This window comes from Peromyscus maniculatus, chromosome 2 (genome assembly GCF_049852395.1).
Source record: "Peromyscus maniculatus bairdii isolate BWxNUB_F1_BW_parent chromosome 2, HU_Pman_BW_mat_3.1, whole genome shotgun sequence".
NCBI classification, from domain to species: Eukaryota; Metazoa; Chordata; class Mammalia; order Rodentia; family Cricetidae; genus Peromyscus; species Peromyscus maniculatus.
Window position 1 is genome coordinate 32,985,826 of NC_134853.1, and position 15,051 is coordinate 33,000,876.

Below are 15,051 nucleotides of genomic sequence, written 5' to 3' on the forward strand. Positions count from 1 at the left end.
GGAGAAACGGAGAAAAGCTTTCTGAATTGATTCTGAAAAGAAAATTGAGACTTCATCAATTAATGGAAATAGACCCAGCAAAAATTGTGGTACTGTTTACTAATGCTGAATTGCCTCATTTTGAGGGGAAAAAAATGAAAACTGGCAAAGAGTATGCAGTAATTTCTTGGGAGAGATTAGAACAAATATTACCAAAGTAAGAGACTTCAGTTTATAAAAACTAATTGGACTCTTCCTCACATTGTGAGAGGAACACCAATTTCTGAAGCCCCTACATTCTATACTGATGCAAATAAATCAGGAAAGGCAGGTTATAAGTCAGGAAATTTAAGTAAAGTGGATCAAAGCACTTATGACTCCACTCAAAAGTTAAGAATTATATGCTATTCTCATGATATTATTAGATTTTCCAGAACCTCTTAATATAGTTAGACTCTTAATATGATGAACGAGTTCTTTTACATATTGAAGCCACTGGACTTATTTCAGAAGATTTAGAATTAATTTTGTTATTTATTCAATTACAATAAATAATCAGAAATAGAAATCAACCTTCCTATATAACACATATCAGATTCCATATGGGTCTATCCTCTAGCACAAGATAATGAGGAAATTCATCAGCTATTGGTAGGAAATGTGCTAGAAGCCTCAGAATTTCAAAAGAAACACCATATTAATAGTAAGGATTTGAAGAAAATTTTTTTTTCTATCACTTGGCAACAAGCTAAGGAAATTATAAGTATATATCCTACTTGTTCTTTGTATAACCAAGTCCACTACCTGCAGAAAGTACTCCAAAGTGTACTCAAAGAAATGAAATTTGGGGCTGGAGAGATGGCTCAGAGGTTAAGAGCACTGGCTGTTCTTCCAGAGGTCCTGAGTTCAATTCCCAGCAACCACATGGTGGCTCACAAACATCTATAATGAGATCTGGTGCCCTCTTCTGGCCTGCAGGCATACATGTAGGCAGAACACTGCATATATAATAAACAAATAAATTGTTTTTTTTTAAAAAGAGTAGAAACATATATACAGTGTAACAAAAATAACTTTAAATTTGTATCAATATTCTATATTCCCCTAAATGATAACAAACATCCATAACCCACCAAATAACAAAAAAAAAAAAAAAAAAAACAAGAAATGAAATTTGGCAAATGGATGTGTTTCACTTTGCAGAGCTTGAAAAATTAAAGTATGTGCACCATACTATATATACATATTCAGAATTTCAATGGGCAATTGCTTTGAGTTCAGAGAAGGCTGAATCTGTAATAAGTTATGGCCATTATGGGAATACTTGTACAAATTAAGACTGATAATACTCCAGTATACGCCTCTAGTAAAATGAAACAGGGTTGGTTTTTTGTTTTTTGCATATTGCAACATAGAGCATACTTCAGATATACCATACAATCTTACAGGACAAGCAGTTAGAAAAATATCCAATCACAATTTAAAAGGTATGTTTAATAAACAAAAAAGGGTAATCAAGACCTCCAGAGATAGATTAAACAATGCTTTATTAACTTACTTTAAGGATATGTTGACCTCAGAATGGAAACTGGGGTATGTGTTACATTGGGGAAGAGGTTTTGATTTTGTTTCCACATGAGAAGGAAAGCTATAGATACAGTCAATACTGATAAAGATTCTATTTGAACAAGAGAGATGTCTTGATTAGGAGACGTGATAGTTTATCAAACAGCTTGGTCATTCAACCTGCCGAGAAGGGAAACTCCCTAAAGTTAAGGTTGGGGCAGGGTTTTGTTTTTATCTTTCCAGGAGAATAAAAGCAACCAATTAAGGAATCTGGAAAGCAACTGACAAATTAGACATCTGAAGAAGGATGAATCATCCAGAAAAAAATGTCCCAAGAAAAAGGGTAAATTGGCCTAAAATCGTAACACATTTCCAATAGGATAAAAATCTCATAAATCTTCCCAAATGTTTGTTTCTACTGTTCTCTAAAGACATATAAGGCAGATGGTCTTTTTGTAGTCCCAGTTCAATTAAAAATTAAAGCTGGTTTTAGAGTTGGAGTATAACTCTCTCCTTCTCTAACTCCAAGCATGCTTGTTAAAGGAAAATCCCAAATCTCTGTCTCATGTCAGAAGAGCCACCTGGTACAAACAGAAGAAAAACTAAAATTAGAAACTATTCTATTGTCACTAATCTCATAATCCTTTGGTTTTATTTTGATTCTCTAAAATTTTCTTAAGATAGAAATATTATACCTAAATTTTTAAGATATATATATATATATATCTTCTGTTGTGATATTAATGGTCATATAGAGTATTAACTAATTCTAGAAATAAACTTCATCTAGCTTCCTGTATGTGATTTTGGTCTTGAGTCTGAAGCAGGTAACTAGGAATTGAGTTTGTATACCCCAGATGTATTTAATAGGTTGTGGTCCTTTAAGCTCTCTGATAACTGCCTCATATGACATTTAAAATGTTTAAGTTTCCTGCAGTGAACCATGAGCCTTCCTAACAGCAACCTTTGAAGTCTCTCTCCAAAAGGATACTGGGGCCCCACAATGACGAACCCATCTGGATTGTGGTAGTGCCACTAAGCTGACAATCACCAACCAAAAATCATCTTTGCACTACAAACTGCTCATGACAACTTCAAAGTGGTTAGCTAAGATGGTCCAGCCTCTAGACTACTCCAGTCAGGACTTCAGATAAGCCCTGCACTTTCCCATCACACCGAAACTGGACAACAGCTAGCTCTCCCAGGACTTGACCATTATATCCCAATTTTCTCAGAGTTCCCTAAAGATGCTGTCACCTACAGACAGCAGAAAGTAATTTTAAGAACACAATGCCCACATTCCCAAGAGGTGGGGTGGGTGATTTTTGGTCTTTGGTGGATTATAGATGTTTGTCACTGTTAAGGGGGTTAGTTGCAAGTTGTTATTGGTCATGGTCAGGAAGGAAACTAAGCAAAGGAGGTTAGATTCTGGGATCCCTTTCTGAAAAGAAAAAGGGGAACTATAGAAATGACAGGATAAAAGGGTAGATAATTGAATCTACTTTTAAACTAAAAAAGCAACTACTAGTCTCAAATATTTTATATTGGTATAGATTTTTGTATATTGATACAAATTTAAACTTTTTTTTTGTTATATTGTACTATGTTTCTATGTCTTGTTTAAGGTACTGTACGTAAGCAGCTCATTTAAAAATGTAAAGTTCTAGTCCTTGAAAGCTATTTAGGATAATAAAGAAATATGGCTTAGTAGTTACTCATCTATAACAATCAAACTTATAGTCATGTTAGGTGTGTTTTCAAGGCCAATCAGAGACATATTTTAAATAGATAGATGATCTTCAAACACTTGAGAACTACAGAATATGGCATTTTAATCTTTTAATAGCATAAGGCTTTTCACAACAGTGAGATATGTTTGCTCCTGGAAGCTCCTGGCAGCACCAATTTACTTCAAAAGAGGATGACAGGTATCGAAGAACCACCATATGGACTTTGCTCTCATTTGTGGCATAGTTAGCTACCAGGCAAAGAAATTGCCCTTGCCTCGACTGCTGACAGTATGCTGTCCAAATTGGACAAGCAGGACACAAAAGAAGGCAACTGCTGAACTTTGCCAAGACAAGGTAGGACAGTCCTTCAGAATTCCTGCTTCACAGAATAGTCTATCAGATATTTTAGGCCTGTAAGCTGAAGATGGATGCCTTGACATTACAGAGGAACCTTGTGGTGACTGTCCAGGCAGCCAGATGTCTCTGTCATTTCTTAGTTTTGGAAGTTGCTTGCTCTGCACTTCCTGTTTACTCAGGTAATTTTATATCCTTCTCAAATCTCTCATGGGATTGAAAATTAGACAGTTATAGTTACAGTTCTCCTTAGTTATGATAGAAAAATAAATTAGGTACAAAACTTTAGACTCACTAAGATAGAATATACAATAGAGTATTTTTTTCTGAATTTTCCAAATACTAATGGACTGGACATCGTGAATGTATTTCTTACTTGAAAATTGTTCTTATTATATATAGTTTTACTATGCTAGAGTTAAAACCTTTCCTTTTTATTTAGATGAAAGTGGGAAATGCTGTAGGACAATTTTTCTTACAGCCATTCCACTGTGCCGATATAAAGCCACCCTGAGTCAAAGTGTGGCGTAAGCAATTGGCTGACCAGGATTAGCCATAGAGTTGTTGAAGGACTGAGGAGGTCTGCTAGAGAGAGACAGGAAGAGATCAGAGTGATTTCCTAGGCCAATAGATAGGGAAAAACATGGAGAAAGGGTCAGCCAATCGACTTTCCACTGTTACTAAAATTTATCAGGTCTCTATCTCAGTATCTGACTGAGTTTATTATCCTGGAACAATTTAGGTCATCATTTCACACAAGTACTTCAAGCAAGCTTTCTCAGTAAACAAACACCCATGACACCCTAACTTATAGTTTTTCTTGTATTCTATAAGCCTATTTTTGGTAGTATTAGTTTTATTTTGAAACAGTGTTTCACTATATAGCCCAAGCTGGCTTCAAATTCACTATTAAGTTCAGAATGGCCTGGAACTCCTGATCCTGCCTCAATATCAAACTTGCTGAGATTATGGGCATATTGCACCCTATGTTGTGCTCTCATCTTTAGAATTTTTAGTTTCTTTCCTCAGCTAGTTGAAGTGGGTTTCTGTTTCTTGTCATCATTCAGGTCTGCCCTCAAATAAAATCCTGAGTCTTTGAAAAAAAAAAAGAAAAATCACTAGTGGAAGCTGGGAAGGCAGTTCAGCCAGTAAAGGTCTTGCCAAACAAGCATGAGACTTGGTATGATGATAAGTGTTTGTAATACAGTGCAGGGTTGGGGGAGGGGGGGGCAGAGAGAAGTAGACAGCAGAGATGGAGGGTCCCTGGAACTCGCTGGCCAACCAGTCTAGCCAATTTGGTGAGCTCCAGCTTCATCAAGAGACCCTGTCTCAAGAAAACAAAAAACCAAGAAAAACTTAAGTGCAGAGAGACACCTAGCATTAACTTCTGACTTCTATGTGCATGTGCACACATGCCTACACACATGTACACACACAAATAAATGCACACATACAGGGGAAAAATCACTAGTAGAGTTGGAGATGGAAGGATAGATGGATGGACAGAGACAAACAGATAGGAAGGATAAAATAAAATGACTGTTAACAAACTATCTTAATATAAGGAAGCTTATATAAACCATCTAGATACAAAAGAAAATATGGTTAAGTCCAAGAAAACACAACACAGGTTAGGAATGCTAAAGACAAGCCAAAGCAGATTATTAAAAAGTACCACTTGGTCATAAATAAGCAAGGTAAGGAGAAATGTCCTAGGCAGGGTAGGGACGGGGGGAGGCTGGAGAAAGAAATCCATATATTAGGACTCATAGAGAGCAAAATAACTTGTTTTTTAATCTGTATTATTTGGATACTAGGCAGCATGGTCAAATCTGGGCTGGCTTTTAAAACAAACATAAGGTAAGTATATAAACATTCAAGAAAACAAAACAAAGGGATGATGGGCTATTACCATTTCTTACTCAATTCACAGCCACATATTTGGAATGAGAACGGTGCCCATAGGCTTCTATGTTTGAATACTTGGCACCTACTTGGTGGAAATATTTGGGAAGGATTAGGAGGTGTGGCCCTGTTGGAAGAGGTTTGTCACTGGGGGCAATCTTTAAGGTTTCAAAAGATATTCCTAGTGCTCACTTGCTCTCTGCCTCATAGTTGTGGATCACGATGTAAGTTCTCAGCTGTTTCTGCCACCATGCCTTTGCTCTGTCATCATGAACTTTAACCTTGAGATAGTAGCCCAATTAAACACTTTCTTTTACACACTGCTTTGGTCATAGTGTTTTGTCACGGCAATAGAAAAGTACCCAACACACATATCTAACCTAACGTCTTCACTCCCATGTTATAAAGACACTAAAACTCAAAGAAAGTGTGCACAATCATAGCTGTAAGCATCAGAGAAAAGTATTTGATCTTAGCTTTGGATAGATCTAACTCTGCCCTGATTATACGCGTGCATGTATTATTTCTTTAAATAAAGGGACTAAAGAACTATGCAGCACTCAATAGTAACTCAACAAACCAAGAGATTAGCAAACACATAGAAGACAATTTGATAAGGAATTTAGGAGAATCAAAAGAATCAGCACATACAAGGGAGAGAGCAGACTTTGGAGTCAGAAAGACTCAGGTTTCAAATCCAGCTTAGTCAGTTATGAGCCGTGTTGTGCGATGACAGCTTCCCATTCCTTAACTAAAAAATAGTCTCTCTGTGGATGGTATTGTGCAGACACAAGCAGTTACAGCAGCTGGATATGGTGGCTGAGGGCCTGTAAGTCCAGCACCTGGGAGGCTGAAGAGGGGCGACTGCTGCAGGCTTGAGACCAGCCTTGAATCTACAGTGAGGTCTAGAAAGAAGAAACAACCAACCAACAAAAGTCAAGATCTGAAGAAGGAAAGGTTATTTTGTTTATCCAGATAAACCCTAATTACATGCATCTTTAAAAGTGGAGACTCCTAGATTAACCAGAAAACACAAGGAGATTTAGAAAGACAGCACACAGCCCAGGCATGGTGGTCCACACCTTTAATCCCAGCACTCGGGAGGCAGAGGCAGGTGGATCTCTGTGAGTTAGAGGCCAGCCTGGTCTACAAGACGGGCTCTAGGACAACCTGGGCTGTTACACAGAGAAACCCTGTCTTGGAAAAACAAAATGAAACAAAACAGAAAGACAAGACACAAGAAAAAATGTGGACAACTGTCTGTCACTACCTTTGAAGAGAGAGAAGAACCAGAGCGCGCTTTCTCTCTCTCTCTCTCTCTCTCTCTCTCTCTCTCTCTCTCTCTCTCTCTCTCTCTCTCTCTCTCTCTCCCTCCCTCCCTCCCTCCCTCCCTCCCTCCTGTGTGTGTGTGCAGTTGTTATGTGTATATGGCTATGAAAAGTTGGAAAAAGCCCTCAGATGGCAGCCAGCAAAGAGACAGGGATAGGAGCCCTATAACTACAGCCACTGGAACTAAGTTCTGCCAACAACCTGAATGAGCAAGGGCTCTCCAGAACAGAACCCAGCCTCGCCAAGGGATTGACTTTTGCCAAGACATCTGAACTGTAGAATGTTAAGATAAATTTGCTTTGTTTGAGCTGCTAATTTTCTGGTAGCTTATTATGGTAACAACAGAAAATTAATATAGCCTTTATCCCTCATTTACATAAAACTGATTTCTGTGCCCTTTACAATTTCTGGAAATGAAAAATAACTTCGTAAATGCCATGCTGCCTGTCCAGCAAAACCTACATATCACACATGTATCATTCATAACAGTACTGACTGTGCCAGGCACCATTCTGCCTTCAAGGAGCTGGCTGCAATAACACAGCCATCAATCTTCATTTTCTCTTCCTCTCTAAATTTGGTCACAGACAACAATCACCATAAGCTATACCTGAAGATGAGAATATTTAAGATAGCTGGGTGGTGGTGGTGCATGCCTTTAATCCCAGCACTCGGGAGGTAGATCAAGGCGGATCTTTGTGAGTTCGAGGCCAGCCTGGTCTATAGAGCAAGATCCAGGCCAGGCAGCAAAACTATATGGAGAAACCCTGTCTCGAAAAACCAGAGAGAGAGAGAGAGAGAGAGAGAGAGAGAGAGAGAGAGAGAGAGAGCGCGAGAGAGAGCGAGAGCGAGAGCGAGAGCGAGAGCGAGAGCGAGAGCGAGAGCGAGAGCGAGAGAGAGAGAGAGAGAGAGAGAGAGAGAGAGAGAATGAGAGAATATTTAAGACAACTGGGAGAAATCTAAGCTTTATCATAGCTATAAATAGCAAAACTCAGGGGTCTTACATGGTGGTACACCCCTTTAATCCTAGCACCTGGGGAGTAGAGGCAGGTGATCTCTATGCATTTGATGCTAGCCTGGTCTATACAGGGAGTCTTGGGTCAGACAGGCCATATAGTGAGACCTTGTCTCAGACAAAAAAAAAAAAAAAAAAAAAAAAGGTAAAACTGAGGCAGGAGAAGGATGCCAAATGGAATGAAGCTAGGTCACCGAATATCACAGCACAGTAGTCAGCCCAAGGTCTTTGTTCTACCACATACTAAAAATAACTCTTTCTAATCAACATAGCTTACTTTCCTTCATCTGTAAAATAGAAACCTAAACGAATGTTTTGAGGGATTAATAGATAAACAGACCCAATGGTACAAGCCAGTAATTCCAATATTTGGAGACAGAGGCAGGAGGATCTGAGGTTGTGGCTGACTTATGTTACAAAATGGAGACCATAACTCAAAAAAGAAAAAAAAAAAACACAAACAAACAACAAACCAGGCTGTGCCAAGTGGTCCATGCCTTGTAACCCCAGCACTCAGAAGGGGAGAGCAAGAGGATCCTTACAACATCATTCTTCCTGGCACCAAGAAACAGAGGCCTGCCTGGGCTGTGTGAAATCTGTCTATAAAAAAAAAAAAACAATAACAACAACAAAACCCCAAAACAGGATCCCCACACATGAAAACAAAAACAAAGCCAAAACAAGGAGACGAGTCTGTCATCCCAGCACTGAGTAGGATGGAGCAGAAGAATCATGTGAGGCCAACTTAGGCTATATAGTGAGATCCTCTCTCAATTAATAAATAAGCAATAAAGTAAGATTTAAAAAAAAGTCACCCAAACCAAGGGCTAAGGATAAACAACATGGCACTGATATTACACAGAAACTATAGAAAGCATTAAGAATCCTTTCTGACAATTTACCACCTAGAAAGTGCTAAAAGCTAACGTGATAGAAAAGTCGACATAAACCTAGCCTCGGTATTCCTTAGGGAGTATGTTTAAAAAAAACAAAAAAAACAAAACAAAACAAACAAACAAAAAAAAAAAACACACAAAACAGAAGTCCACCAGCAAGAAAAATCAATTTAGAACAACTAGTGTAAAGGATCGCCACTGACCAGGCGAGGTATATTAAAGTACTACTACTGTTAACAAAAACTACTAAAAATAAAAAGCCACTGTGGAACTAGTAAAACATCTCAAGAGAATCTGAGAAGAAACATGCAGGAACTAAAGAGAGGTGACTACCGGGCTGTGACAGCACAGGGAATCCAGCATCTTTTTGAATAACATCTTTTACTTACAAGCAAAGAATAATAGCTAAAATGTAGACTATTTTAAAGCTTGTAAATAAGCAAAGCAGATGAAATCAAGTGAGAAGGTTTAACAGAAAATTAGAAGTCAAGATGAAATGAGGAGGCTCCATGTCTTCTGTGTTAAGGACACAGCCTCTAAGACTGAGGATGAGCAGAGAAGTTAAATGGCATAAGCTTGGTGCATGGCAGTGTAGTAGTAGTCCACGGGGTTTATTCAAGTAGTGATTCTTGCTAATGGAAAACTTTCCCCCAAACACCCAGTGCCATGAAATACATTGAGTATAACAAAACTGACAGACATGATGGAAACTTGATGGGGGCATGCACACAGGGAGGAGAACAACATGGACACTAATACCACAGTATTAAAACTTAATGGATAATACAATATTAAAACTTAGAAGACAGCTGGACATGGCAATACAAGCCTATAATTCCAGCACTCAGGAGACTGAAGCAGGAGGAATCCCATGAGCTTGTGGCCAAAATACACAGTACCAGGCCAGCCAAGACCCTGTCTCAAAAGCAACAACAAAAACAGAAAGAGTACAGAAAACCTCATTTCACCAATACCAACTTTCCTAATACAAGCTGAATTCTCTCCATTCCAGAAATAACTGCTAAACACCCAGAGTTAAGGACCTTTTCTACATATGTGCACAATATATTTTAAAATGTATCTTCAAAGAACAGAAATGCATGTGTAGTTTACATTTCTGTAACTTGCCCTGTGCATCACATTCACCTCCTAATCCAGCAGTGTGCAAAGCATCAAAAACATCACACCATTTCATCAAGAGTCTGATTTCTACTGAATCTAATGCTGTGACCACACCTGTGGTCACTGACTTTGTACTGTTCAGGTGGCTCTTCCTTGCGGAAGGAAGGAAGGAAGGGAGGAAGGGAGGGAGGGAGGGAGGAAGGGGGAGGGAGGGAGGGAGGGAGGGAGGGAGGGAGGGAGGAAGGGGGAGGGAGGGAGGGAGGGAGGGAGGGAGGGAGGGAGGGAGGGAGGGAGGGAGGGAGGGAGGAAGGAAGGAAGGAAGGAAGGAAGGAAGGAAGGAAGGAAGGAAGGAAGGAAGACCTTCTTAGCCTTTTTTCCTACTCACTAAAGAAAGGTTACCGCCCACTTGATCCCAGAAGACAACTGTCAGATTCCCAGGTGTCAATGGTTTTACATGTGAACTAATGCTCCAAAATAATATTCACCAAGTAAATAAGACTTTGAGTTTTGGGGGTGCAGGATCTGTAATTTCACTTTGCAGTTATCTGACCTATGGTATAGTCACCAAACCCTGATGTCAAAGGAGTGTGGGGATAAATAAGGAACTCTGGGGAGGAATTTATTAGAGTGAGAGTTTATTAATAAATATATTCATGTTATGATACTTTTTTTTTCTTCCCCATAAGATTCCTTAATTTGGGGCCTGGAGAGATAGTTCAGTGGTTATGGGGATTTGCTGTTTTCAGAGATCATGGGTTCAGTTTGAAACACCCATACACAGTAGCTCACAACTCCAGTTCCAGGGGATCTGACACCCTCTTCTGGCCTCTAAAGGCAACAGGCACGCACGCATGCACGCACGCATGCACGCACGCTTGCACACACGCACGCTTGCACACACACATGCACTCACATATACCCAAAAAATTTAAAGAAATTTAAAAGACTTCATAATTTCAACAGTTCAAATAATGAAATCTTGGACAAAGAGGATTCCATTTGTGATTGGCTCTCAGATCTCTAGCCCAGGTCACCTAATGCTTCAAGTATGTACTTCTTTTGAACTGCTGACATTCCCTGTTGCCTATATCATGAATCTGACTGTGCTCATTATTTAATCTCAGTTCAAATGTCACCTAAATAAGGCCCTGCAGTACCTCCCTCAGGGCATACAAACTTATTTAAAAATGAGTGACAAGAAAAGCCTTCCCAGTAAAAAAGATCATTTAAACTGAAAGCTTCAGTGGGGAAGAAGAGTAGAGGAACAGAGAAGGGGAAGGGAGGAAAGAGACCACTATAATCCAATAGGAGAAGTGTGCGGTCTCTCACTATCTTAAAACGAAGAGGAGTCGGTCAGAAAACAAAGTATTAACATCATCTAGGCAAAGAGAAAAAAGGGATTTTTAGCTAGGAGTAAACACAACTGGCTTGTGCATTTGAGCATCGGATGAGGGAGCAGGAGGAACTGGTGATAAGGTTAAAAACTCAGAGATGCCAGATTTCTGAAACATGCTTTTTCTTTTGATAATCATCTATTTATATTATTAGATCAGGCTTCCTCAAAGCAAAACCACTTTCCACTTTATATTTATAGACACATCTTCTAAATGATTTCTCAGAAAGATATTACCAATGAAAACAGAAACTACATTTTAACTGCATCTGGCATTACAATAGGAAAACAACACCTTGCTCATGCAAATATTAAAAAAGAAAACCTCATCTATGAAAGAATCTCTGGAAAGTGAAACTACGCACAGTGGGTTCCTTTCTTTTGGGAAATCAAAGTGTGTTTACATTTCATTTTCATTGATACATCTGTGTATGCACATGAATAGAGGTCAGAAGGCAACTCATGAGAGTAAGTTTTCTCTCTCTCCACCACGTGGGTCCCAGGTATCAAACTCAGGTCTCAGTGATGGTGACAGCTACCTTTACTCACCGAGCCATCTCACTGGTCTTAATCTTAATTTAAAACACATACACCTCAGAGAAGAAAAGCCCAAGAATGATTATTTTACACCAAGAGTATTAGACAAGAAAATCAGTATTTTCCTTCATTCCAACACACGTTTTTCACCCTATGACTTAAAAAATAACATGGATCTAAACTGATCAAGTTAATAACATGTTTTTTAAAGGGAAAAATCACATTACACCTGTTAGTATACTCTCAATGAAATAAAATGATAGATTTTGAATAAAACCAATAAGCAAAAAGGTAGCAGAATTGAGGTTAAAAACTGAAATTATTATCATATAGTAACATAAAGAGAGTGGTCTGTTTGGCTCCTTGTTAATTTAGTCAAATACATGAGACCTACCTTTGACTAGGTCTGACCTAAAGCACAGAGCCACACAGAACACCTTTTCTACCCTCAAGAAGTACATAAGCAAATGCAGATGCCTACACAAATACCTACAAAATCAGTCTGGAATTAACTTCAGAAAAAATGATACAAATTGAGAAATATAATCCAGACAATAAGTAGTTAGTCACTTCTAACCAAGGTACCAGGAGAACACTGGAATATAAAAGAGATCAAGATATGTTGATTATGCAGGCATTTGGAAGACGTGGGCAAGGCTTTTATTAAAAGACTAACAAAATTTCATAGGGAAAGACTGTGGCAGAAGGCAGGCCAAACAGAGGGAGGAGGAGGAGGAGGAGGAGGAGGAGAGGAGGGACCAACGAAAGCTTCAAAAACTCGCCACTGGGCATCAGACAAGAGAAGGTGATGTAGTGGGAAAGAATGCTAGAAGAGCAGGCAGGTACTTTATAGTCCACTGAGGGTCAAGCTAAAAAGGTAAAGACATGAATGAGCAGGAGTTTGCCTCTTGACACAGACATTTCAGGAAAACTACACCGATGTTAAACTATACTAGTTGAACTGGAGTGTGGACAAAGTGCTACTCTACAGCTCAGCGTCAAGCAGTCAAGTGCCTGAACTAGGTCAGAACAGAATGCCAAGGAAGGAGTGCCTTCCCTTCAAATGCACAGGGACTGTTTGGGGATGGGGACAAATTTCATGAGAATGGAGCACCAGCTTGCTCTTATTTGTAGTCCCATTATTCCCTGCACATTACTTTTATTAATCCACAGTAAATTCCCAATAAAAGCAAGATACCATGCAAATTCTAAACCTAATTTTTGCTACTGCCCAGACGACCAAGTGGTCAGTCATTTCTGTTTCACAAACCCGGGCATATGGTAGTTCATCTGACATCTCCAATTTTCTTTTTTTATAAGTCAGTGGTTTTAGATCCCTCCTTTCCAGTTTACAAAATATGGCTTTACCCAGTACCTTGCACAGAAAACGATCCAGTTTCCTTACAAACACACACACACACAAAAAAAAAAAAAAAAAAAAAAAATCACAAACAAACAAACAAAAAAAACCTTTCTGAAAAACTATACAGCAGAAAGTTTTTATTTTAGGCAGCAATCAACATACTTCCAGTTACTTATAGAGCCTACTACGACACATAGGCCAACCTCAAGCTGCTTCTACATTTCCAAAGTTGTGCAAAGGGTTGTGCAACTGTCACCACTGAAATCAGACTCTGGTGTATTAATAGTTTTAACACCTGAACAAGCTTTAGGCTTATTATTAGACTCGAAGTAAGGCCCAAATCGCGGGTGTTCAAAGTATTTCATAAAAAGCTTGTTTATTTGCTTGAGAAACTTATTAGGATCATATTTTTAATTGGGAACTTATTTTTTTTCTTCAAATGTACACGAGGTCATCTGAAAATCAGCAGTTGTGACTTAACACAACTGGAAAAAAAAAATCAGTCCTCAATCAGCATACCTGAGTATGCTCACACCCTGAGCATTGACCCGCCTTGCATTACTATCAAATAACCAAATAACCCCAGCATACACGTGGCAGAAGTCGCCAGGGCTCTATAGTGCTTTAATGACCCTGAAAGGAACAGCCCTGCCATCAAGTCATGTGATGTGATCTGGCTTATTCGGACTTGAAAGTTGAGAATGCTTAAAAAATGTTTTTGTTTGTTTTTTAAATAATAATTTTCTCTCAACAGGCTGCCCCACTTCAGGGTGCGCCTTGCCCAGGCCTAGGCGGAAGCGTGCAGGTCGGGGAGGTGGGATCAGGGACAAAAATCCAGACCGGGGCCCGTCGCGCTCCGATTCGCTCAGCTTCCCTCTCCCTCCTCGGGCCGCAGAGACAGTCCAGGCGGGGGCCCCGGGGACGGCCGCCCTGCTGTCACACTCTCCGGGAGTCGCAAACGGCTGCCACGGGCCCGGCTGCAGCGGGCCCGGGCGGAGCGGGGAAGGCCCGGCCAGGCCGCGGCCGCTCGCAGCGCCCACGTCACCAGCGCCAGCACTGCGGAAATGGAGCGGCGGCCAGGGAACCGAGGGAGGATGGGAGGAAGGGAGGCGCCGCGCCGCCCGACCCGCGCCCGCCGCCGCCGCCACCGCCGCCGCCGCCGCCGCCGTTTGCCCCGCCTGCCCGCCCCGGTCCGCCACGGCCCGCTCCGGCCTCACCTGTGTCGCCGATGATGATGTACTTGAAGAGATAGGCGTACGCCATGGCCGCGGCCGCTCCGTGCCAGGCTCACGGCTCCTCCTCCCGCTGTGCGCCTCCTCCGCGCCCTCACCGGCGCCTCTCGGCCGCGAACCCGGGCCCCGCCCGCCGTCGGCCGCCGTCAGAGCCAGCAGAAAGGGCCAAGGGGCAGCGGGGCGAACTGACAGCGCCGAGCGCGGATCCCAGCGGCCCAGCCCTTCGGAACAATAACAGCCGCGGCGCCTCCGCCCCGCCTCCGCGCCGACCCGGAAGTGCTGCCGCCGCCGGCGCCGCCGGAGGAGAGGGGAGGAGCCGTGGCCGCGCCCGCCCGCCGAGTCCCGCCCACCGCGGAGCCCCGCCCACCAGGCCGGGTGCGGGGGAGGCGCCGGGAGACCGGAGCCCGCTGGGTTCCGCCGCCGCCCCGCGTGGCGGGGGTGGGGAGGGCGTTCGGTGCCGGGCCGCGCCCGACGACTGAAAAGGCGTTTGGAAATGTGGGAGCCCCGCGTCCTCGGCGGCGCTGGTGTCTGGGGAAACTAAATCGGGCGGAAGTAAGCCTGGTATGTCCCTGTAATGGAATACTATGCTGTTAGGCTGCTCCGAAAACTCTGTAAAAACAAAAGCAAATC

The 15,051-nt window shown here is 41.5% G+C and overlaps 1 protein-coding gene across 1 annotated transcript in view; it reads right to left on the bottom strand.

Annotated features, from left to right (window-relative positions):
• The window catches only part of Rab2a (RAB2A, member RAS oncogene family), an 89,163-nt gene extending 74,464 nt beyond the window's left edge, over positions 1-14,699 (bottom strand). The window contains exon 1 of the mRNA XM_076563933.1: positions 14,407-14,699. Coding sequence (XP_076420048.1) covers positions 14,407-14,452 — 46 coding nt within the window. The 5' untranslated portion in view covers positions 14,453-14,699. The remainder of the gene's footprint in view (positions 1-14,406) is intronic.
• Between the last annotated feature and the right edge of the window lie 352 nt (positions 14,700-15,051).